This window comes from Pituophis catenifer, unplaced genomic scaffold, assembly GCF_029215685.1.
Source record: "Pituophis catenifer annectens isolate HBS135680 unplaced genomic scaffold, rPitCat1.0.hap2 SCAF_7, whole genome shotgun sequence".
Taxonomy (NCBI): Eukaryota; Metazoa; Chordata; class Lepidosauria; order Squamata; family Colubridae; genus Pituophis; species Pituophis catenifer.
Window position 1 is genome coordinate 48,164,698 of NW_027256887.1, and position 27,287 is coordinate 48,191,984.

Below are 27,287 nucleotides of genomic sequence, written 5' to 3' on the forward strand. Positions count from 1 at the left end.
AAATAATAATGCTGTACTGTAATCACCCTGAACTGAACAGAGCCATGAAATGGTATCAAAGCCAGCAGTCAATATTGGGATTGAAAAATAATTAGATGAAAGACAAATTAGATCGAATCAATCCTTTCTAAAAAACAAAACAAAACATTATTTTGCATAGCATCCCTGTTGGTAGTTATTGGCAAAAAATCTCTATAATTGTCAATTCTTTTGCAAAATGTTACAACTTATTCAAAAAGCAGAAGGACTTCTGGGTATTTTAGAAGTATTCTGGTTGATTCAATCAAGAACTACATCAATTTAAGAAAATCTTCATAGTTGCTTATTTCAACTCTAACCACTCAATATTATCTTTTTGTTCTATGATTGTCTTGCTCATCAGATAAGGATATCTGTATATTTTACATTTACTTTACTTCATCTATTAATTTCAAGCATTTAATACGATGCTGCAATGCTGTGTTCAAAGCGCAAAATTGAAAGAGAGAGTACAATTTAGACCTACCTGAAATCAAGTTCCTAGAATTTGATAGACTGGTTCTTGTACTTGTGGAGTATGAGTCCTTTTGTATTGAAAAGCTGAAATGATGTGATTCAGTCTTCTAAACCAAGAAAATAAAATAATTCAGTGGGAGAAAAAGATAGAATGCAGTGCTTAATTTGTGAAATACCAGAATAAAAATAAAAATTCAGAACTAAAAGTTAAAACAATATAGATAGCAGTTAATATCAGTTGAAAGATGTAATAATAATTCATTAAATTTCTATGCTTCCCAAATCAACTCTGGTCTTCACAATCTCTATACTTGTATATTATTGAAAATATGTGCAGCAATTTTCAATGTACTACAAATACATTGAAATCTATATTTAAGATAGAGTGCAAAAAGAAAAGCTAAGAATATTTCTGAGGTAGAAGAGTTCAACTATAGGAACGATATGAAAGTTCTTATTCCAACCAAAGAACAAATTACATAATATTTACTGAAAGGGTAATTTATCCAAATTTATTTCTGCATTTGCCATATTCAGGGTTTTCTGATTCTGAAATTGCCAACAACTGCACATAAAGTAGGTAAATATGCAGAAAGATTTCATTATGTACAGACTCAGGTAAAATTCAATTTAGTAAAATTTTTGTATTCAAGTGTATTTTTATTAGGTCAGATCTTCTGCTTTCTATATTCTGTGATTACTTAGGGATTGGGTAAATTCTCCTTATGCTGTTTCCAACATTTACTTATAACATTTGTCTAGTTAAGTAATAGTTGCAATTGTCAAAATACCTGAATGACTGATTGCCAAATTAGGACCTTTGTATTTAACTTAGTCGTTAAAAAAAAAAAGCACTGGGATTAGTTTGATGAGTTAATGAATTTGTCATTGCAGGAAACTTAAAGAAAGAACTGAACTCTTTCTTTCTTTATCGTAATATAAAGAGGCAGCCTTCATCTGCAATTGATGTTTTCAATGGAAAGAAAGAGATCCTTAATTTGGTTTTGGTTTAGTTCTTTAAGTCTATCTTTAATTACCAGTACATGAAATCTCCCACAAAGACTACTACTTGGATGTATCTCAATAGTGCAATTAAATGTGAGATTAATTGTCATGATATTAGATAGATATTATTGTTATGATATTGTCATATTAGATAGATATTATTTTGCTCCATTGCTATAATTATTTGATATACTTCAAAAATATGATAGCCTCAAAGTTCCAGTTTATATACCAATGAAAATTCTTTCTATATTTTTGCACCTCTGTTGCAAAATTGTTTGGTCTTAATGGTTAAATTATTATTATCCATATTATACCAGAAAGATTAGAAATCTCTGCTTCATTTATTTAATTGTTTCTTACTTGTATTTTATATGTTAGAATGAAATTGAGATTTTGAAAGCTGAAAATGATCGTTTGAAGGCTGAGACTGGAAACACTAGCAAACCTATCAGGCCATGTTCAGAATCCTCAAGCAGCACATCTTCTTCCTCTTCGCGACAATCTCTAGGTCTCTCTCTGAATAATTTGAACATCACAGATTCAGTTACATCTGGTAAGTAAAAGCTTTATTCTGTTAAGAAATATTCTTGCATCAAGGAACACTTCTCTTTCTTTCTCCTCACAAATTGCCCCACACTTACAGACTTCTTGCCAAATATAATTTTATTGTCAAAGTACAGAGAAATGTAATTAAATTTGGAAAGGTGCTCATTATGTAAATGAGGTTTACAACTTTGAAAATTAATATAAAATGAAATAATCCTATGTTGTATTAAGGAAAATTGAAATACTATATTGTTGTTGATTCTTTCTATTGTATTGAATGCAGTAATAGCAATAGTAGTATTGGCTGGATGTTTCCTGTTTTCACTTGAGGAGGTTTTCTGTGAGGGAAAATATAAATCTATGTGTATACAATACCTTTACAGCAAAATACTGTATATAGAAATGGAATAATTAAATGTGCATTTATAATTTTTTTCTTATATATGTGTTATGTATGTTTGTCTATCAATGGTGGTATTCAAATTTTTCCCCACCAGTTCTGTGGGCATGGCTTGGTGGGCAGGTCATGTGACTGAGGAGCAGCACCTTGCTGTGAGAGACATCTAGTTGGCCACACCCACTCTATCCCCACCAAGCCATGCCCACAGAACCCGGTAGGAAAAAAAATTGAATTAATACCATATTTTTCCTTAACATCACCCATTCCCCAAGACCCTGGAGCCTTCTCCCACTAGCTGCCCGCTCTCCCTTAAGCATGATACGTTGCCCCATTTCCCCTCCTTCAGAGGCCCGAGCCCTTACTCAATCTCCCTTTTTCCTCCCCCACGACCGCCTGCTTCTTCGTCCCTTGGCAAGCCAGAACTGAGCCATCGCCGCTGGAGTTCCTGCCAGCCAGCATCTTGCCTCCCTTGTCAACAAGATGCCTGCAGCTGCCACCTCTTTTTTTCAGTGCAAGAAGCCTCCCAGCCGCTGCTTTGCCAGCCGGAACCAAGCCCACTGGCAAAGAAGGATTTGTCTAAAAGGATGGATGTTTCAAAAATACAAATGTTAAGGATTCAAATATTTGACATCATGCAAAATAGGCAACCAAAAATAAGGCCAAACATTTTTTTTGCCTAAAACAAATGGATAACTCTGATTCAGAGTCATTTTTATTCAAGAATATTGTAACCTTTTTGTCATACTTGAAAAATGATCTTGCTTTACTATGCTCCATACCAAACTGAAACTATATATGACTGTATTTTCATTTGATTCATCCTTGCTAAATACTAATTGATGAATTTTATTTGTATTATTGATTTCATCTTGCAGATGATTCTCATCTTTCTTCAGCGATGTAGTATCTGTTTAACAAAATTCTTCACTTTTTTCCCCTTATTTTCTACTCTCAGCCATATGAGAGTACCATTGAAATGTTGATTATTTTTGTCTTGGCACTCAATGCAACTCTGCAAATGGATGCAACATGCTGATTAGTATCTTAACACTGTAACCAGTTTGAACAATCAGTCACACAGGGAAATGGCTTTCAGTCCATTTATGATCCTCGTTAAGTAGATAAGTACTCAGGTAGAATTGGATGTGTTTCTTTACACATATTACATTCTGACATCCTGAGTTGGCATCTGACTCCAACTCACAGAATCCATATATTCAAAATATATATTCATTTTGCTTTTGCAAGCAAACAAACAAACAAAAAAATTCAGAGACAATTATAATCATAGCCTTTTGCAGACTATATTCACACAAATTTAACTTTATTTTTAAAGATTATTTATTTATTGTTTACTTGCTTAGATATTTTACTGGAAGATGTTGCAGATGGAACTCTCCATAAAGAAGGCCAGAACGTTAAGATCATTGTCACAATAAACAAGGGCTACGGTCGATCAAAGGTATTATTCTGGCTTCCAACTTTTATTGCCATACGATTATCTTAATTATCTTTCTATAAATGCTACTGTTGCTATAAAGGCTTTTCTGTTCTAATCAGCAGTTTATTCAGTTTAGACCGCAACAAATAATATTGCAAGAATTTATTTTTCTCATGCTGTACTTACATTGGCATCATTGACATTTATTGGCATTTTGGTATAATTATGTGTGATTTATAGAAATGTGGACATTCATAATTGTATCAGAAGAGCTGTGGTTAGAATGTAGCATTGCGGCTATTTCTATTGACTGCCAATTGCCAGCAATTTGGCAGTTCAAGTCTCATTGGCTCAAGGTTGACTCAGCATTCCATCCTTCAGAGGTCAGTAAAATAAGGACCCAGATTGTTGGGGGCAATATGCTGACTCTGTAAATTGTTTAGAAAAAACTGTAAAGCACTGTGAAGCAATATATAAGTCTAAGTATATAAGTGTTATTGCTATTGCTATCAATAAATATTTTAATATAAATCTGCAACATATTTGATATATCTGTAACATAAAAATACTATTTTTGTCTGCAGAAAAACACTCAGAGAAGCTTGACAAAATAATTTATCAGTATTGAAATGACTTCTTTCTTACCTCATTTATCTCCTCTCTTCATAGGACCAAAGAATACAGGCATATTTGATAGGTTCTATCAGGGTCAGTGGTAAAACAAAATGGGATGTATTAGACGGTGTAATTAGACGACTTTTTAAGGTAAGATTTTGCAAGTTTAATACAATGAGCAAGTTTTGCAAGTTTAATACAATACATCAAGCAGATTTTGTGAGAGATTTGGAGTTACCATATCCCAGCTGCAAAAATCCAAATGATTATGAGATGGCAGCAAAAAGACTCAGAAAACTCTACTTGTGGGCCAGGTTTTTAACAAACCAAATATGTTAGTCCTATATCTGCAACCAGTTTATAGGCTAGTTTACCTGTAAATAAAGGAAAACATATATGAGGAGCCAGGACATTCCCCACAATGAGTTAAATAAATTGATTTCACATCTTAGGCTGATTAGGGTCCGTGAGATTGGTGTTTGTGGGGGTCCTAGGTGTCTCTGAGTTTGGTTGTTTTCTTGCAGATAGTTCATTTCCAAACTAGGAAACATCATCAGTGATAGAAGGGAATGGGGTTTGCTCTCATTTTATATGCAAGTGGCTTGCCCTATCAGTGTTGGTGGGAGTGGTCTTGGTGGTTCCTTGATTTGATTGTTTACTGTTAATTAATTTGTCTGAGTTGGTAGTTCTTTGATTGGGATGTTATCCAAGGCCATGCTCTAGATCAGGGGTGTCAAATTCGTGGGCTGCGGGTCGGATGCATCACACACTGGCCATGTCCACCCCTGTTTTAGCGAAGGGGAAAAAAGTTACAATAAGTCACATGACGACAACATGACACCGGACGTTTGACACCCCTGCTCTAGATTAAAACTTGTTCCTTTCATAGAACTACCTAAATGCAGCTGGAGTAAATTGAGCTTCATTTGCACATGTGATAAACTGGCCAAATGCCCAGAACTATTTTTTTCTTCAAGAGTGAAGAAGATTGAAGTTTCTGGTTTTCTCTAGTTTTTAGTTTTTATGATGATGTTTTTTAAATACTTGTGTTTTATTATTATAAACTGCCCACAATCTAGGTAGCTGACAAGATAGAAATCAAAACAATTATAATTATGTCTTATAAAATCCAACAAGAAATACTAGACATTTTTGAGTTATTGTTTTTTGACATTCCCATTTAAGCTTAATGTATATTCTTGATCTACAAGTTGTGGTAATGAGAATGGCATATGAACCAGTAGATTGATAATTCATTCATTGATACTATAAACTATGAATGTTTTCATTTGTTGTTGTTTTTTATTATTTTAGGAATATGTTTTCCGAGTAGATCCAGCTACGAGCCTTGGTTTGAGCTCAGATTGTATAGCTAATTATTGCGTAGGTGATATAATTAGAGCCCATAACCAAGAAGTACCTGAATTGCTACCTTGTGGATATCTGGTTGGAGATAATAACATAATCACAGTGAATCTTAAAGGTAAAACACACCTTTAATTTATTCCCTTTTTCTTCTGCATACTCTGTAATGTTGTTTCCATAATATACTGTCCAAAAGAATAGAAAAAAATATAACTACATGATCAATTGCACTTTTAAGTTGCATAAAAGTCAGGTAAAAATAAAAGTAATAATTTAAAATAAAGTAATACAATTGTTGGATACCAGTTTGAAGGTATAGTCTGTTAGGAATAACAGACTATAAGTATTAAATGACCTGGTACAGATTAGAATAGTTTAAATATTAAACAACCTGGTATATCTGCCCTGGTATACCGTAGTTGAAATGGCTGCTTTTTAAAACAAGTCTGGAACAGATAATGCCCATTTTCTTCTACACATGATTTCCACCAATTAGTTTTCCAGTAGTAAATGTGATAACTGTAACTTATGTCAGTTTCATAAATTTAGGTTGGTTCATAAATGCATTCTAGCTTCATCAGTGACTAAATATACATACATAAACATAGAATGAATTTTAGTCTACAATTCATTATTACTTAGCTATTCAAACGAAAATAGACATTTCATTTCTAATACTTTCTTGTGACCTAAGAATCATATTGTAAAGGACAGAATCTTAGAATCCATATACTGATTTAGGAAATTCAAATAAAAATAACATTGACCAGTCCAAAGGTATATTTGGGACAACCACTGGCAAATATGTTTGCTGTTAGTGGACTGGATATAACCACGTAATATGAGACTGAGCTGATACATCCTTTACATTTCAAACTTAGGTCTTATCATCTCAACCACTTCACCACTGATGGTTCCTACTTTAGCATCACCTTTTTTTTTGGTAGCATCTAAAATTTCTTATTAATGTTAAATTAATTGTGAGAATCTCATATGTGCATAGTAATATTTGTATTATTATTTTTAAATGAAGACAAATTTATAAACAGAATAAATAAATGTTAAAGAATGAGGAATTAGGATTCTGAATTAAATATTTCAACCATGTAGAAAGTGTAGTGATTTCAACTATGTAGACAGTGTGGGGGCCTTCAAAGGAACTGTCTGTGATTTACAGCGATATTTCTGATCTGCTAACTCATTCTGTAATCAGTTTGACCTTTTTAAGTGTCTCAGACATTTCAGATATGCCTTGCTGCCTCACCTAGTTTTCACTTCACATTTGCTTTGATTGCAAGTACTTATCTAATCACGTTGCTACATTAATATTCAATGAATTGACTTTTTAAAAAAGTATGAAAAATTATTTCTCTAAATGATTCCATACTTTCTCCAAAACAACATAATCAATAGGAATTTTTTTCCCTGTTTTACTTCTTGTTTTTTGTTTTGTTTTTGTTGACAGGAGTAGAAGAAAATAGTTTGGATAGCTTTGTGTTTGATACATTAATTCCTAAACCAATTAGTCAACGGTACTTTAATTTACTGATGGAACATCACAGGATTATCCTATCAGGACCTAGTGGCACTGGAAAGACCTATTTAGCCAACAAGCTTGCTGAATATCTGATAACTAAATCTGGCCGGAAAAAAATGGAAGATGCCATTATTACTTTTACTGTTGATCACAAATCAAGCAAGGTAAGATCTCAGAAAAAGAGCCATCAATGTTATACATATTAAAGAATAGCATGTTTCATTCTTTATATTAGAATTAGGTAATAACTGAATTTTAAAATATTTTTACTGGATAATAACTGACATTTTACTTGCTACTTTCATATATTCATATCTTTAATGATTTGCCACAGTATATTTGTATTCATTTTGCCATTTTGTGCTAATTTTGTCCTTCTTATCTGACATGTTGCTTGGTTTGATACACCTAACACAAAATAGGGATATGATACATCTTTGCTGCTGCTGCTTTCTTGAGTATCCACGCTTATGCTTTACAACAAGATGTGATCCAGTTGGTTTATATTTGACTTTTTATATGGTTAGACATAGTACTATCTGGGTCACATAAGGAATGCATTGTCCTTGTAATCATCATGTCCCAACTAATCTTGGAAAATACAGAATAATAGAGTTGGAAGGTCTTCTAATCCTTGGAGATCTTCTAATCCAACCCCCTGCTCAAGCAGGGGACCCCATACCATTTCAGACAAGTAGCTGCTCAGTCTCTTCTTAAAAGCTTCCAGTGATAGAACAGTCACAACTTCTGAAGGCAAGCCATTCCACTGGTTGTTTTCACTGTTAGGAAGTTTCTCTTTAGTTCTAGATTGCTTCTCTCCTTGATTAGTTTCCATCCATTGCTTCTTGTCTTGCCTTCTGGTGCTTTGGAAAATAAGTTCACCCCCTCTTCTTTATGGCAGCCCCTTAAATATTGGAACACTGCTATCATGTTATCCCTAGTTCTTCTTTTCTCTAGACTAACCATATCCAATTCCTGCAACCATTCTTCATATGTTTTAGTCTCCAGGCCTTAATCATCTTAGTTGCTTTTCTCTGCACTCCAAAGTCTCAATATCTTTTTTATAATGATTTAACCAAAACTGGTTAAATCATTATAGGTATTCCAGATGTGCTCTTACTAAGGTTTTATAAAGTGATACTAATGCTTCACATGATCTATCCTCTGTTTATACAACCAAGGATTACATTACCTTTTTTGGCTGTTGCCGCACACTGCTGGCTCATATTTAAGTCCCTCTCACAGTTACTGCTTTTGAGCCAGGTTTCACCTACCCTGTCTTGTATATTTTGTTTTTACCTTACTTTTCTCTACATTAAATTTCATTTTGTTGGATATGGCTCATTGTTCAAGTCTATCAAAATCCATTTAGATCCTTAGCCTATAATCTGAGGTATTGGCTATTCTTGCCAGATTAGTGAAGTCTGGAGTTTATAATCAATTATTTAATAGTTATATATGGAGTTTTTACAAGGTTGTTTTTTTTTAATATATATATATATATATATATATATATATATATATATATATATATATATATATATATATATATATATATATATTTGTTTTCTCAGGTTTTCGCGGGTGTTTGTATGTAGGTCTTTGGTTATTCGGGTCTTCTCCCACGTAAAATTGGAAGTGTCTTGGCGACGTTTCGACAAAGTCTCATTCGTCATCTTCAGGCTGGTGTTCTCGGCTTCGTGCTTCCAGGAGCAATGTGAGATCGCAGCTGGAGGGTGGTCTGTGTTTCAGCTCTCCAGACGGCAAGTTGTTTGGATTTGTCCCAAAGTGCGGGGTGGATCTTGTTGCTGAGTTTGAGGTGAAGTGTGAGGAGATCCTTGTTGATTCGGTCTAGGAGGAATCTTTTTCTGTGGAGTTCATTTCTGATTAGGGCTAGTTCTGTTCTTTTCAGAATGCGTTTGGTGGCTGCAGAGTTGGAGTGGAATTTCAGTTGGAAGCCTGTGGGGATTAAATTTTGATCTCGGCAGTTGTGTAGGAATGCAAGGTCACATAAAATGGAAGCTCTTTGGACTTCAAGTTTTTCATAGGTCCTGGTCAGATGGTGGATTTCCTCCCCGTAGAGGTGCGATATTTGTTTTCTCAGGTTTTCGCGGGTGTTTGTATGTAGGTCTTTGGTTATTCGGGTCTTCTCCCACGTAAAATTGGAAGTGTCTTGGCGACGTTTCGACGAAGTCTCATTCGTCATCTTCAGGCTGGTGTTCTCGGCTTCGTGCTTCCAGGAGCAATGTGAGATCGCAGCTGTCTCTTCCTTTTAACTGCTAGTGGGGGTGTGAGCTGATTGGGTGGGAACTTGGCTGTGCTCTGATTGGATGGGGGGTTGGTTGTGCTCTGATTGGCTGGGGGTGTGTTCTGTTTGGGTGGGGGCTTGGTTGTGCTCAGCTTAGTCTGAGTTGCAGGGGGATTTGAGCTGGTGAGCTGCGTTGTTGTTGTTTGGCTTCGTGTTTGTGGCCGTGCGAGCTCTTCATGGTGGGTGTCAGTCTGCTTCATGTATGGATTGGAGGGGTTTAAAGTGGCTAATAATGCAGCTGCGGTCTGGCTTCTGGTCCTTGGTCATGGCTCATTATCAGTGTGGGTTTGAGTCTGCTTTCTGCATGGATGTGTGGTGGTGACATCCTCTGTGGCTCTCGTGAGTGTGGGTCTGGTGTCATTCGTCGTGTTAGGGACTTGTTTGTCAATAAGGGCGGGTTTCCAAATGGCTGGTAGGCGGGAGGTATCGTCTCGTTTGTTCATGCTGTGTGGGCGTTTTTCTATCTCGATGGCTTCTCTGATTATTCTGTTGTTAAAGTGTTCAGTTTTGGCGATAGTTCTGTTCTTTTTAAAGTCATGTCATATCATGTCCTGTGGCTTTAAGGTGTTGGACCAGGGAAGAAGTTGGTTCCTCTTTTCTGACTTAGTTCTTGTGTTCTTCTATGCGTGCACTTATTCTTCTGTTGGTTTGTCCGATGTATGTGGTGGGGCAGGCGGTGCATGGGATTTCATATACTCCTTGATTTTCTAACTCAATTTTGTCTTTGGGGTTCCTTAGGATGGTGGATGTTTTTCGGTTTGTGCAGAATGCTGTCCTGATGTTATGTTTGTGGAGGATTTTGCTTATTCTGTCTGTGGTGCCTTTTATGTATGGGAGGAAGGCTTTGCCGTTTTCTTGTTCTCTGTCTTGGATTTTAGTGGGGGTTTCTTTTGGATTAGGTTGGTGATCTTATTTCTTTGGAATCCATTGGATGCCACAAACACCACACATCCATGCAGAAAGCAGACTCAAACCCACACTGATAATGAGCCACGACCAAGGACCAGAAGCCAGACCGCAGCTGCATTATTAGCCACTTTAAACCCCTCCAATCCATACATGAAGCAGACTGACACCCACCATGAAGAGCTCGCACGGCCACAAACACGAAGCCAAACAACAACAACGCAGCTCACCAGCTCAAATCCCCCTGCAACTCAGACTAAGCTGAGCACAACCAAGCCCCCACCCAAACAGAACACACCCCCAGCCAATCAGAGCACAACCAACCCCCCATCCAATCAGAGCACAGCCAAGTTCCCACCCAATCAGCTCACACCCCCACTAGCAGTTAAAAGGAAGAGACCGCTGCGATCTCACATTGCTCCTGGAAGCACGAAGCCGAGAACACCAGCCTGAAGATGACGAATGAGACTTCATCGAAACGTCGCCAAGACACTTCCAATTTTACGTGGGAGAAGACCCGAATAACCAAAGACCTACATACAAACACCCGCGAAAACCTGAGAAAACAAATATCGCACCTCTACGGGGAGGAAATCCACCATCTGACCAGGACCTATGAAAAACTTGAAGTCCAAAGAGCTTCCATTTTATGTGACCTTGCATTCCTACGCAACTGCCGAGATCAAAATTTAATCCCCACAGGCTTCCAACTGAAATTCCACTCCAACTCTGCAGCCACCAAACGCATTCTGAAAAGAACAGAACTAGCCCTAATCAGAAATGAACTCCACAGAAAAAGATTCCTCCTAGACCGAATCAACAAGGATCTCCTCACACTTCACCTCAAACTCAGCAACAAGATCCACCCCGCACTTTGGGACAAATCCAAACAACTTGCCGTCTGGAGAGCTGAAACACAGACCACCCTCAAGACAGACACACACACCAACAAACTCCGAAGACTACAAGAACGCCAGAAACAATCCCCTCCACCCTCACAGCCACACATGAAACAAACAGTGCATAACATCTCAGATAGGATCCTCACCAAAGCCGAAACCAATGTCCTTTCCAAAGGATTCAACTTTGCAGTCGCTCCCAAAAGCATCCCCACTGAAACCATTATATGCGGAGTTGAAACCAGCCTGACCAAAATCAACCCCGACGACGCAAACAGAATCAGACTCGAAATCACCAACATCCTCTGCACCAGCAAGCCACCCAAAAGTAACTTACCCAAAGAGGAACAGACAGCACTACTTAACCTGAAAGAAGACACCAGCATAATAATCCTACCAGCAGACAAGGGCAATGCCACGGTGGTTATGAACACATCTGACTACCAAACCAAATTAACCAACCTACTCCAAGACTCCATATACAAACCCCTAAACACAGACCCCACCACCTACCTGGAAAAAAACCACCAGATCCAAAATAAAAGCCTCCCCCATCAGCGAAGAGATTCAGCAAAGAATCTTTCCCAGAGAGAAATCATCCAGATGCCCTAAGCTTTATGGTCTCCCCAAGATACACAAAGAAGGAACCCCACTTAGACCCATAGTCAGCTCCATAGGCTCACCTCTACAAAACCTAGCCAAATTTCTCGCCAAACAACTACAGCCCTATGCAGAATCCATCACCTCATACGTAAAAAACTCATTCCAGTTCATAGACATCATAAAGCAACAAAACTTACAGCCCAGTGACCTACTCGTGAGCTTCGATGTCATATCCCTCTTCACCCAAGTACCTATCAAAGAAGCCTTGACAGTTATCCAAAACAAATATAACCCCCCAAAGCACATCTTAGATCTGACCAACCACTGCCTATCCAACACATACTTCATCTATAATGGACAGAAATACAAACAAACAGAAGGAGCACCCATGGGATCACCCCTCTCACCTGTCATTGCCAACCTCTATATGGAATACTTTGAAACCCAAGCTCTAGAAAAATCTGATCATAAACCCAAACTCTGGCTCAGATATGTGGACGACACCTTCATAATCTGGATAACTGGATAACTTCCTCACACACCTCAACAGCCTACACCCCAAAATACAGTTCACCATGGAAACAGAAGCGAACAACCAACTTCCCTTCCTGGATGTCTTAGTCTACAGAAAATCCAATGGCTCCCTAGGACACACTATCTACCAGAAGAAAACACACACAAACCGCTATCTGCATGCACTCTCACACCACCACCCTGCCCAGATCAACTCTGTAGCCAAGACACTCATTTCCAGAACAAAACGCTTAGCTGACGAACAACACCTAAAAACCGAACTACACACTCTTACTAACGTACTAACATCCAATGGATTCCAAAGAAATAAGATCACCAACCTAATCCAAAAAGAAACCCCCACTAAAATCCAAGACAGAGAACAAGAAAACGGCAAAGCCCTCCTCCCATACATAAAAGGCACCACAGACAGAATAAGCAAAATCCTCCACAAACATAACATCAGGACAGCATTCTGCACAAACCGAAAAATATCCACCATCCTAAGGAACCCCAAAGACAAAATTGAGTTAGAAAATCAAGGAGTATATGAAATCCCATGCACCGCCTGCCCCACCACATACATCGGACAAACCAACAGACGAATAAGTGCACGCATAGAAGAACACAAGAACTCAGTCAGAAAAGAGGAACCAACTTCTTCCCTGGTCCAACACCTTAAAGCCACAGGACATGATATTGACTTTAAAAAGACCAGAACTATCGCCAAAACTGAACACTTTAACAACAGAATAATCAGAGAAGCCATCGAGATAGAAAAACGCCCACACAGCATGAACAAACGAGACGATACCTCCCGCCTACCAGCCATTTGGAAACCCGCCCTTATTGACAAACGAGTCCCTAACATGACGAATGACACCAGACCCACACTCACGAGAGCCACACAGGATGTCACCACCACACATCCATGCAGAAAGCAGACTCAAACCCACACTGATAATGAGCCACGACCAAGGACCAGAAGCCAGACCGCAGCTGCATCATTAGCCACTTTAAACCCCTCCAATCCATACATGAAGCAGACTGACACCCACCATGAAGAGCTCGCACGGCCACAAACACGAAGCCAAACAACAACAACGCAGCTCACCAGCTCAAATCCCCCTGCAACTCAGACTAAGCTGAGCACAACCAAGCCCCCACCCAAACAGAACACACCCCCAGCCAATCAGAGCACAACCAACCCCCCATCCAATCAGAGCACAGCCAAGTTCCCACCCAATCAGCTCACACCCCCACTAGCAGTTAAAAGGAAGAGACAGCTGCGATCTCACATTGCTCCTGGAAGCACGAAGCCGAGAACACCAGCCTGAAGATGACGAATGAGACTTCATCGAAACGTCGCCAAGACACTTCCAATTTTACGTGGGAGAAGACCCGAATAACCAAAGATCTATATATATATATATATATATATATATATATATATATATATATATATATATATATATATATATATATATACACATACATACACACATACATACATACACACATACATACATACATACATACTAAAAATTATTGAAAATTACTGAAATAAATTTTTTATAGGGATTTGGAGTAAGGTATTGGAGTCAATTGTATATCTTTCTCACATTGGATTAAGATGTAGCAGTTATCTGCCTGAGATACTGCAGTAGACTGGATGAGGGTGAATAAACTAAAGGCCATCTACAGTATAAGACAAAATTGCTTATGATGAGTGAATGAAGAACTCAAGAAGTTGAGGATTTACTTTAAAAAGAGGCACATTCTCCTAAAATGTAATTTACCTCACTTGGTAATTTAGGATCCAATTGTAATCTCAGATTTTCAGATATAGTAGTTGCCTTGATTTAGATTGTAGGAGATTAAAAAGTTTAAATAACAACCCAGAGCTACACTTCTTCCATATGTTGTTTAATGTCTATATATAATATGGTATTGTTAATTCTTCAGAAACCTAAATCAAATAGGTTTAGCAAGTTATCTTCATTTCTATGTGGGGTGATCCTTGAAAAGTATCCAGAAATTGTAGTTGTTGAAAAATTTAGCAGCTAGGTTGCTAATTATTGCAAGTACTGTGCAGGAATCATATTATGCCTGTACTGAATTTCTTTCCAGTTGCCTACAGCTCCCGATTGACCTTTAAAATATTAGATTAGATTAATTAGATTACATTGGATTAGGTATTGATTACTTGAGAGTTCCATTCCCCCTCATAGCAACTTGCCTGATTATTCAAATTAGAAGAAAAAGCTTGAAGATCCCTCATATCCATAAACTCACTTACTTGGTATGCCCAAAACTAGAAAATGTTCTTTCCAAAAGACTGAAGGATAAAATCTTTGTTGCAAACTGTCAGTTTTAGTTGAATTTTTATTTTAATGATTCTGACTTTAATTTTGATTCTAAGTAATACTGGTTTTCTATTTTGTATATTTAAATGCTGTGAGGTGCTACCAGGTGCTACCAAGTTTATACACTACCAAATAGTGTATAAACAAAAAAGTGTGGAAAGAAAGAAAGGAAAGAAGGAGGGAGGGAGAGAGAGAGGGAAGGAAGGAGAAAAGAAAGACAAAGACACACAAAAAGAAAAATAGAGAGAAAGAAAGAGAGAGAGAAAGAGAAAGAAAGAAGAAGAAAGAAAGAAGAAGAAAGAAAGAAAGAAAGAAAGAAGAAAGAAAGAAAGAAAGAAAGAAAGAAAGAAAGAAAGAAAGAAAGAAAGAAAGAAAGAAAGAAAGAAAGAAAGATCAGATTAGAATTCTTGAAATAATGGAATAAATATGCAGCTTAGGTATATAGATTCTTCTATCCATTCGGAAAAACCTCATGATCAGGATTTGCTGATCACATGAAATAGCCTTCCTGCATTTGAATAAAATCAAATAAAAGCTCCTATTTTATTAAATTTGTGAAACCAAGGAAATCAGATTAGTACAAATCTATTGTATGCATTCAACAATATATTGTAAATATAAGCTTTGGATAAAGAAGATGCTTAGGAAAAACTGCTTTGCTTGAGACTGCCAAAATAATTTCATGACACTTAGTTTTAACAATGATACATAAATGTGAAGTTGGCAATAGAAAATATACCTGTCTTATTACATTCTTCTCCCTTTTTTGAAGGATGTTCAACAATATCTTGTTAATTTGGCTGAACAGTGCAATGCTGATAATAGTAGTTCTGACCTTCCTGTGGTAATAATTCTTGACAACCTGCACCATGTTGATTCTTTGAGTGACATCTTCAATGGTTTCCTTAACTGTAAATATAACAAATGGTAGGTTGATTCTTTAGTCATTGGTATTATGCAGCCTCTCCCAATCTGGCAATCTTCAAAGATATTGAATTGAAGCTTTCAGAATTCCAGGTTCTTATGACCTGTTTATAAACGCAGGAAGTTGCATTTATACAGTTCATATACAGGGGGCTACGTTGAAAATAGGGAGTGGAAGAATATGAGATGAATTTATGAATAGACCCAATGAGGTTTGAGAAATATTTTGATTTCATATTTTAATGCAGCTGAATAGTCTTTTATTATACATTAAATGTATTTTTGCTCCTCCAGCCTTCCACTCCTCAAAATTGGTGATGTTACAAAACCAGTTTAAACCCAAAACATAAAGTAGAAATAAACATTTTATCATATCAATTTCAACAGAATTGCACACAGTAGTCTGCAGTTGCTTTAGTCTTGCATGTTTTAGTAATAAGTTTTAGTAATAAGTCTAGTCTTTATAACACACATATCCCTTTGTGATTTTAAGAAAAAAGGAAACTGCATGAATCTGTGCATTGAGTTTTCATAAATAGGTTCCTATAAACAGATATGTAATTTTTGTTATTCTTTGTGTGCATAAAATATGCTATTTTAGCCAAGAATTGTACTAATGAATATATAATATATTGTATTAATCTGGAAAAGTGAAAAGTTTATTAATAAGCAGACTTAGTAAAATTCTACTTATTTATACATTTATACATTTTTACATATAGCCCCATGCTTAAGTAAGAATATTTTATTACAAAATGGCTAAATTGCTTTGAGTAAATATTTCATCTTTCTCAATAAAGTAATAATTTCATATCATACCTACAGAATCATTGAAATAAACTTTAAAAAAATCACCCATCTGAAGAATTTATAGAAAGCTATGCTAATCTTGAAAGAAACAAAAATTAATAAGTGTCAAAGTTAAACTGAGAGCCAGTTTGGTCTAGTAGTTAAGGCACTGGACTAGAAACTAGTGTAAACTAAGGTGGAATTCTAGTCTCGAAAGCCAGCTGAGTGACATAGGGTCAGTCGGTCTCTCTCAGCCCCAAGAGCTTTTTAAAAAACCTTGCCCAAAAAGCTGAAGAGACTATGCCAGGCAATTGCCAGAAGTTCAAAATCTGATCTGAAGGGGCGCGCACACACATACACACACACACACAAACAGAGAGAGAGAGAGAGAGAGAGAGAGAGAGAGAGAGAGAGAGAGACCACACACATGAAAGAGCTTCAGTTTAATATCTGACACTTCCTCTAATGGTATCTACAGCTTAGTTCAAGAATACATTTAAGCAAACATTTGAGACCTAGCATAAGTGCGTTCAAAAGGGCTTTTCTGAAATATAAATATACATTATTTTATATTAAAACAATGTTAAAATTAGTTTTCTTAAATGTCAGTTTACTTTGGCATTATGATTACTTCATAAGTTCTTCTTTTTATATATTCAGAAATTAACGGAGTAAAGTTTTATTTTTTATTTTTTTTCTTTCTTTTGTGGTCATCCTTGCTGATTTTAATGCTGCTTTTATGTTTTTTTGTTAATATTTTCTTCTTATTCAATTTTCCTGGATAGTTTTTTAAATCCATGTTTGTTTGTTTTAAGTCCCTATATTATTGGAACAATGAACCAAGGAGTTTCATCATCACCTAATCTAGAACTGCATCAAAACTTCAGGTAAAGATTATTTCTCTTTCATTTCTATCATATGACTCAAGTTCAGGCTAAAGTTTCTTAGTTTTAATAAGTTCATAATTGTTGCACATTTGGTTATATAAAATCAGAAAGCATATGTCTTTTTTTTTAATGAGTCAAATGGAATGAAAATATAATATCACCACATTTAAGATTGTTTCTGTTACCATTGCAAAAGTGATGTGCAATTTGGCTTTTGTCATAAGATAGCAGAAAAGGCTAAATATATTAAGTTCTAATAGCAATTTTCTTCATCATTGGCCTCAAGACATACAGTTGAAAAGAAACAATGTATTATTAGCTAGAGATATAAATGTAATCCTGTGACAGAAAATAATCTAGCTCAAAGTCTATTTACTGATAACAGCTAGCCAAATGCCAAAGGCAAGTTCACAAACAGGACATACAGTCATTATCCATCTTCAGTGATTAATTGCTAACTTCAGGCACTGAGAGAAATGGTCTGTAAACAAAGAAGATTTTCTTTGGCCTTATAAAAGACTATGTATATCTTAAATGCAGCAAATATCTTTAAGATGCACTGCATCTTAAATGCAGTGATCAAATATTTCATTTTTAGCAATTTATGATGGTTGCTGTCACATCAGCTCATGGAAACAGTTGCTGTAGGTTAACAATAGGTTTTAACAAGCACATTTTTGTTTGGCTCAACTATAAGACTTCATTGGATGACTGCAACCTTTACATTTGGATTCCATTATTTTATTGTTTTGTGTTTAGATGGGTGCTGTGTGCTAATCACACAGAGCCTGTTAAAGGGCTGTTATCCAGATATTTGAGAAGGAAACTGATTGAAACAGAGCTGGAGAAGAATACCCGCAATAATGATCTCATCAAAATTATTGACTGGATTCCCAAGATATGGCATCATCTCAACAGCTTCTTAGAAACCCACAGTTCTTCTGATATAACCATTGGTAAGACGTTTTACAGTTAAGAATGCAAATTAAGAGTTAAAACTGACCTTTGAAGCTTATCTTACCATGTAAGTTTACTATGAATGTATCCAGCAAAGTAACTAGTATCTTTTAGGCCCAAAGGAGAAAAAAAAGAGTTGTGTTTGCAAACATGGTATTGTTGGATATGAATTGGATTTCTGGAATGAAATTTGTACTTAAAGAAGAACCAAAAAGCATTTAATGTCATTGATCTTAGTGTACTTTAGCCTTGAACTTATACTTTCTTATCCCATTCCACTGTCAAAAGACTTAGTTCTAACTGTGAAGAGAAAATTCAGAACAAAACAAGAATATTTCAAAATAAAAATAAAATAAAATGCATATGCTTGGAGAGCATTTTCCGTCACAGTTTTTACTTTTTTTAAAAAAAATCTGGATTTTCACATTTCTTGATCCCATTAATAATGTACATTCTAATGTGGCATCAGATCAGCAAGCAGCAGTTATAAGAAGCAGAGAAGGCAGAGAGGTCTAAAACTCTTTCAGATCTCTCAAGAAATCCAAGATCAGGTATTACTGTTTCAAAAACCCTCTTCCTTCACGACAAATCTCTGTTAAGTAATCTTGTGAGAAATGGTGCCCTAAGAGCAGTGGAAACTCCATCTGCATGTTTTGCAAAAAAAAAAAAAAAAAACACCCTCCCTCAAGAAGAGATCAAAGAATCTTTCAGATAATTTTATGTTTCAAAAAGATTTCTTTTAATTGCTTTTTTTTCTACAAACATCCCTAAGTGGCACAACTTGTTTTGGCAGTTGCCACATAACAGCTGGCAGTTGTTACAACATTGACAAGCAAGGCAGAGAGCTGGGGTTTAAGTGTATCTAAGAAACAGTCACCTTGTTTACAGATGAAATGTCTTCAGAATTATTTCTGCCATTTAAACAAAGGCCATCTGGAACCAATGAAGTAATTGGTCTTTAGAAATACATTACCCATATTTCTCTGTCTCAGCATTCACAAAATGCCAGATGTTATAAATGTATTTTTCTAAATCCTGTGGCTGAAAAGGCTAATGCAAAAAAAAAAAAAAAATGTCATTGTGCTTTGTGAAAAAATGGCTGCCATCACTAACATGCAGTGAATAGCATACAAACAGTATATCTGTTGTATCTATCTGACATAAAAAAAAAACTTGAATTAGATGTGCACTTTCCACTATCCAATTTTTTTTTATATGAGGAAGACATAATGTAGAAAATAACATTATGTTTCTGTACATTACACTGAGCTGTGGTGACGCAGTAGTTAGAATGCAGTACTGCAGGCTACTTCTGCTGACTGCCGGCTGACTGCAATTGGCAGTTCAAATCTCATCAGGCTCAAGGTTGACTCAGCCTTCCATCCTTCCGAGGTGGGTAAAATGAGGACTCAAATTGTTGGGGGCAATATGCTGACTCTGTAAAACCACTTAAAGGGGCTGTAAAGCACAATTAGGGTTGCCGGGTGTCCACTATTTGAGCGGACAGTCCACTTTTTTCACATTATGTTCATTATTTTTTTTTCACAAAATAGTGGACATTTTTTTTATTCAAAAGCTTTATGATGAAATGGTACGTAATCTAAAGCTGTACAGTCTAAGAGAATAAGGATAGGAGAATCGCGTTTTTTTTTTCATAAGTTAGAATGAGACAAAGATCGAATGCTCATTGCAATAATCACATTTTACACAACAGCGCAAAAAATGCATTAAAGCAGTTATCTTTTGATATCGAAAATGTAGTGCTGAAGGTTTTTGCCGAATTTTTGAATTCTGCAAAGAAACGAGAAGAGTTGAAATCATTTTTTGAGTTTTGCGAGTCAGAATTCCATGAAGTTTTGTGCCATGTTCCAACACGTTGGTTAAGTTTGTTTAAAGTGGTCGAAAGACTTCTTTTAAACTGGATACCTCTAAATTCGTATTTTATTTCTCTTGGATCTGATGTGTGCCATAAGGTTATCTGGAACCTTATTTCGGATCAGGAAAATGAACTCGCAAAGGATGATGAACCAACAATTTCAGAATTGTATTTATATTTCATACACTTCTTCATGTCAATAATATAAGACACCCTACTGAAGCTGGAAAGCAAGAAAATTCTTGCATGTGATCTTCACATTATCATGCGTAAGCTACGTGATTCTTTGCAAAAAATACGATGAGCAGTTTTTTGGAATGAAAGTTTTATTTGCCTTACGTAAAAAACATTTGCCTGAGAATGCCGTGCAAAAGTTCAAGAAAGAAGCCATCAAAGTGTATCAAAGAGCCATTGCGTACTTAGAAAAGTGGTATAATTTCACCGATTCAGTATATGAGACGCTAAATTGTTTCAATCTAATTGATTGCAATAATCCTCCAACTTTAGAAGAAATGACGAACATCCGGTTATTATCACCATGGTGAAAAGAACTTCCACCCAACACTCTCTTTGATGAAATTTCTGCCTTAGAAGAAGTTTATGTTCATCTGCAGGGCGATTCATCCCTTGATAAGTGGACGTACTTTTTCAAGAAAGAGCCAGCTCCGAGTTTACTGAAACTGTTCCAGTATTGTGCATCAATTCCGGTATCAAATGCAAACGTTGAACAAATTTTCAGTGTCATGGGAAATTTGTGGACTGACGAACGTAACCGACTGCTTGTATCAGTTCGAAGTGAACTTTGTATATTTTTTAATATTTCTCAACATTGTACTGAAATTAAAGAATTATTCCTTAAACACAAAGAATTGATCAAAGCTGCGCAGTCAAATAAAAAATACACACGACAGTAAAGTAAAATGTAATTTAATATTTTACATATTATTATAATAAATTTGATGTTTTGAATTTTAAGTAAAGTTTTGAAGTGATTATTTTAATACGTGTTAAAATGTTTGTAAGAAAATATATAATTTAATTGTACATTTTTTTTAATTTTTTTACTACTTAACCCCCCCTCCCCCCTGGCTTGTCCGCTATTTTTTGGAAGCAGACCTGGCAATCCTAAAAGCACTATATAAGTCTATGTGCTATTGCTATTGCTATTGCTATTATGTCTCCCTCATATAAAGGGAGCAAAAAAACTACTTAAGATACTGAATGTAATCTCTCTCTCTCTCTCTCTCTCTCTCTCTCTCTCTCTCTCTCTCTCTCTCTCTCTCTCTCTCTCTCTCTCTCTTAAAAAATCTTATTTTAGGTCCTCGCCTTTTTCTACCTTGTCCTATTGATGTTGAGGGTTCTAGGGTGTGGTTTATTGATCTCTGGAATTATTCTTTGGTGCCATATATAATGGAAGCTGTGAGAGAAGGACTTCAGGTAGGATTCTAGTCAAACAGATAATAATGCCCCAAGTCTGAATCCTTGGGGCATTATTATTCATTATTGTTTCTAAGAATTGATTTACAGAAACAATCATCATTTGCCATGAAAGGGAAGTTTAATCTAATTTTTAAATCTTCCTATAATCTGTGCCCTATTATTGCAACCATGGACATCACTGTGCCTATAAATAATTTCCTTCGATCTGAAAAATGCCAAAGGAATGCAAACATATTCTGGATATTTAATATTCAGTGGGATTCTCACTTGTAGAATTTTGCAATTCATTAATAGAAATACCTCACTTGAATGTTGCTAATCAGTGAACCAAATTAGTATAACCTTGTTATATATTGTCAAGTGGAATACATAAATTGGAGGAGGGGGTAAACCAGTTACAATGGCTAAGAGTCTATGAAGCAAACACCAAAAACATATGTGTCTTAATCATTTCTTGGTATCACTGTAACTTATATAAATCCAAAATTTTTTGACCAGATGTTATTCTTATAAACTGAACAGATTATTATGTTATTCGTAACTTATTTTGTAGCATGATGGGGCATTCAGGGTGAATACTTTCTAATAACTTGGTTCATCATGGCCATTCTAAAATGTCTTTTAATAAAATAAGTGTAGACATTTTTACTTTTCTTTTGGTATATATATTTAGATGTATGGTAAACGTGCACCTTGGGAAGACCCCTCAAAGTGGATAGCAGAGACTTGTCCATGGAGTTCACTGCAACATGATTGGTCATCATTACTTCAGTTAAGACCTGAAGATGTTGGTTATGAAGGTTATGCATCTGCCAAAGAAGGAACCACTTCAAAGCACATTCCACAGATGGAATCAGAAGGAGATCCTTTGGTAAAATAAATGAATGCTTATTGCTTTTTTAATATGCTTTATTCAGTGATGCTTTTTAATTCTAATGGTTTATTATATGCAACAGCTGAATGTAATTTAGTTACATTTATTCTACTTGCTGCTTTGGCTGCTCAGGTAAATTGGTACCAGTTTGCATGTACCCTTATACTACAATGAAAAAAAAATCCTTAATGTATAATCCCATAGTATTAAATTTAAGACTCTCCTTAGATTAGCATTAATTCACTGAGTATGTACAATAAATCAGTGTATGAATTAGATTAAGAAGCTATCACTTCAGAATATATGAGCAAATTTATATGCCAGTCCTAAATTCTGACCCACTCTTAACTTTCAATCACACTTCATACTGAGCAAGAAAGAGAATATTTTGTTGGGATCATAAATATCTGGGCATTCATTTACCTTAATGGTATCCCTGAATAGATTTCATTACTTTCACTGACAAAAGTGAATAGCTATGAATGAGAAAGAGGGCTCATATATTAGGAGTGTAAGGAGACACAGGCAAAAAAACAGAAGAAAATTAGAGATATGTGCATGTGAAGTGAAGATATAAAAAAGATTTATCCAGGAAAATATTTAGAAAACAGAAAACCTACAGAATAAAGAGATAGGTTTACAGGTTTAAGCCCTTCCTCCATTAGATCCTAAAAAGGTCCATGCTACATCAAGTCACAAAAGCATTTTATTGCCAGCAGGATATATCTGGAGTGCCCAGAAGTCTCGACTGGAGGATGAGCTCCTTTCCATGACCAAGACTAGTAACTAACTATCTATGGTTCAACAGGTTGTAGACAGCTACCTAGCATGAGTAGCAGCTACTAGTTTGACCTTTCATAAATGTCAACAGTATCTTTTAAAAGCTGTTGTGATGCTGTTACTAATATCACCACACTTTTAACTATGTGCTATTTTTAAAAAATCTGAATCTTCCTGCATTTACTTTCAGTTGCTAAACTGAACTTTGAACACTGTTAGGAAGACATAGAAAATATTTTACTATGTTGTCTATGCTATTCATGATTTAATATCCCACTACCATGTCTCCCCATACATTCTTCCCTTCAGGCTGAGCTACAGAGTTCCAATTGCTATAGTCTTTCCTCATAGGAAATTGCTTAATTTTAACTGATTTTTTCTTCTCTCTATCCCTACTAAGATGCATTGAGCAAATTTGTGTACAAGCTTCTCACTCTTCTCCATACATTTTTGCTGCTATTGTAAGCAAGGCTTCTTCAAGCAACCATTTTCAACTTAATGAAATGAGGCTAAATGCCTATATGACAGTAATAAAGCTACCTTGATTTTTCAAGGTTTAGTTAAATATGAAAAGTTGTCACAACATGATTTATTCTGGTTTTCCTTTTTTAAAAAAAAACATATTTTGGATCAGAGAAACTATAGATTTGCATTGTAAAATTAGGTTATTTTAAAATGCCACCAACAAAGCCCATTCCCTGAACACCAGTAAGAGGAAAGTTTTATAAATTCCATTATTTCAGTATGTAAACATCTTAGAAATTTCCAGTGCTCTTGAAGTTAAGTAAGATGTGCTTAAGGTTCTTCTGGAATCCAGCCTCACAGCAGTAACACAATAATATGGCATTGTTTTGTGAAGGTCAGCTCCTGGACAGCAGATGGTGCTATTGCATTCAGCCATTGACTTTCACTCATTCCACTCAATATGTATGCAAAACAGATTAGGCTTCTTTTTCTACTCCTATCATGCCAAAAAAAAAAAAAAAAGCCTGTTTGTTTATTTCCTTATCGTTGACTAGAAAAATGAATCATGGTTTAAATAATCCATTCTCCTTTATACTTTGAAGGTCTTACCTATTGTTTTTCCCATCCATTTAATTGTTTCTCTGCTTTTAAAGACTTAATCATAATTCAGCAGGTATTTTGATATTATGTCTGCTCATCCTTATGATGTGGAAATGGTATGTTTCTTAAAACACACACACAAAGGCTAACATAACAATACTGGATGGAATCTGGTAGCATCTCTTTGCCTCCATGCAAAATAGCACCAAAATGTTTGTGAAACATGTATTCAAAAATATGCATGATGAGCTTTAAAAGAGCTTAAGGCAGGAATTTCTCATAACAATGGATAATCATATAGTTATAGAAGCAAATATTCAAAGGGTGGGGAAAGCTCATGTATAAAGCTACGTAAATCAGAAGAAATTTCCTTACAAAGGAAAACATTTTCAGTAAATGTTTTCTAAAACTGGCTCTAACAAAGGACTTGAAAACATAAATAGTTGCACATTTTTGTTTGGTTAAATTAAAAACAAGAGGTGAAATTCATTACAGTATTGCTTTGCAAATGTGAACAGTAAAATGGACTGGATTATTATTATTCTAAATCATCTTAACTCTTGTACCAATAACACACCATACTGTATTTCTTTCTCAGATGAACATGCTATTGAGGCTGAAAGAAGCTGCCACTTACTCAAGTGCCCAGAGCTGTGACAGTGATACTGCCAGCCACCATGACGATATGCTGGACCCTTCACTTGAATCAACGCTCTAAGGGGGGCGTGACTTTGGTTAGAAGATGCTGATAAACCTATACCCGTGTTAAGGGCTGCTGAGGTGGTGTGTATCTGTGCTGAAATAGCATGTGTGTGCTGTGTCATATATGGAGGCACCTGATTTAAGCAGTAAAGCAAATCAGAAATGAAAGTTGGATTTGTTCAGTTTCAAGTGGAAAGAACCTTTAACAGGGAGGCTATGATGCAGATTGCACACATAGTAGTCAAACTGGAATCACTTAGAGTCTTTTATTTTCTATCCCTGTCTTGAAAGTTTACAGTGGAAGCATTTTATGTGATACTTCAATATACTTGGAGGTGCTGCATTCATAGTTCTCCTGCTCCTCCTCCTCCTCCTCTTCCTCCTCTAACCTCTGTGGTGCCTCACAGCACATATTCCAGATTATATTCTGCTGTCCTTTCCAAAATGAGGTGGATGCAAAATAAAATAATCAGAGGGCGTATAGACTCAATAAGCACAAAACAGTATTGTGCAATTACCTTATACAAACAATACTGTGATATGCTGGATAAGTGCCAATTTGATACTAAACTGCCATATTTGCAGTGATGTGGTTCACCAAGTTTTCTGTTTGTGTGTGTGCGTGTGTGTGCGTGTGTGTGTGTGTATTGAAAAAAAAGTCACCCGTTTTTATATCCAAATTGTTTTTAACCACAGTGGTATTTTTTAAACACCTGCCCACCTCTTAAGGTTGTTGCTGTTGTTGTTAGGCAATTCTGATGCTGACTAAAGGTTTTGGTTAGGACTTTGTTTTGAGTCTTTTGGGAGGGGGAAAAAAGAGATCATTTCCTATGGTGCTGTCTCACTGCCTTAAAACCGATTTCTAGACAATGTTACACTTGGTTTAATTTGTTTAAACCATTGGTTATTTACACTGTTTCCTTTCTTCATTTTACTAATGAGAGAGCATCAGTGAACACAGTAGCCTTGTGTTTATATATCAGATTTTTTTTAATTAGGTGGCTAGAAGGATGAATTATTAATATAGATATAGATATATTATTTTTAATCTTCTGTGAATCAATGACCTACCATCCTAAAACATTCAAATGACCCAGAAGCTACCCCTAGTTAACTATGAATGGAAAAAAAAAAAGTCCAACATAGTTATTTCTATCCCATTAGGAAAAGAACTTAATTAAGACAGAAACAGAGATGTGTGACATTTTATCCAGCAGAGCTGGGTGTGCACCTGAGTTAGCATGAGCACAAATCATTCTTGGTTTTCGTCCCTTCTCTTCCTTCCCCCATTTGGAGCATGCTATTTTAATTGCAGTTGTTGTACATGAAGAAAGTCAGCATTACAAAAACACTGACACAGTGCTATTCACTGTGCAAGACAGAAATGTTTTTACTGTAAGAAGGGAAAGTGGGGGGTGATTTTGCACAGTTTATTGGGAGGGTATTGTAAATACTGGAAAAAAAAAGTGTTGCACAAATAAAAGCAAACATAACAGCGACAGCAGCAAAAATACAAAATTATACTTTATTCTATTGATGTGAAGAAATGTTTCATTTATGGAGAATACCCATATGTTGTAAACAAAGCAAGAGGGCAATCAGTACTATCTGTTTTTTTAAAAAAGACAGATAAGCCAGGTATGTTTGTCCTGTATTTAGAACTGCCATCACAAGTCCTGAGCTATCCTTGCTACAATGAATATTTGCACTCTTTAAACCAATCTAACTTTGCAGGAAAAAAATAGACATTATCTATCCTGGCGGGATATACTAAAAACCCAATCAGAGTAATTGGAGATATTGGTTAAAATTAACATAAAATATCTAAGGGCTATAGCATTCTATAGGCACATACTTCAACCCTTGTCTTGAAAGGGCTCATGTGGAGCACATCTACTCATAACCATAGGACATACGCCAATGAAATACTTTCAGGATACATATAGCCAGTGGATAACTTCAGGACACGTAAGTGGTGCTACTAACTCTTG

The 27,287-nt window shown here is 35.9% G+C and overlaps 1 protein-coding gene across 2 annotated transcripts in view; it reads left to right on the top strand.

The window, feature by feature from the left end:
* NAV3 (neuron navigator 3) overlaps positions 1-25,585 on the top strand; it is a 227,241-nt gene extending 201,656 nt beyond the window's left edge. For both annotated transcript variants that reach the window (XM_070947671.1, XM_070947672.1), the window contains 11 exons: positions 1,882-2,056; positions 3,814-3,911; positions 4,560-4,655; positions 5,820-5,988; positions 7,336-7,571; positions 15,775-15,929; positions 17,531-17,602; positions 18,362-18,558; positions 21,754-21,872; positions 22,549-22,746; positions 25,193-25,585. In XM_070947671.1, the coding sequence (XP_070803772.1) occupies positions 1,882-2,056; positions 3,814-3,911; positions 4,560-4,655; positions 5,820-5,988; positions 7,336-7,571; positions 15,775-15,929; positions 17,531-17,602; positions 18,362-18,558; positions 21,754-21,872; positions 22,549-22,746; positions 25,193-25,312 (1,635 nt within the window). In that variant the 3' untranslated portion in view covers positions 25,313-25,585. The remainder of the gene's footprint in view (positions 1-1,881; positions 2,057-3,813; positions 3,912-4,559; positions 4,656-5,819; positions 5,989-7,335; positions 7,572-15,774; positions 15,930-17,530; positions 17,603-18,361; positions 18,559-21,753; positions 21,873-22,548; positions 22,747-25,192) is intronic.
* The last annotated feature ends 1,702 nt before the right edge of the window (positions 25,586-27,287 follow it).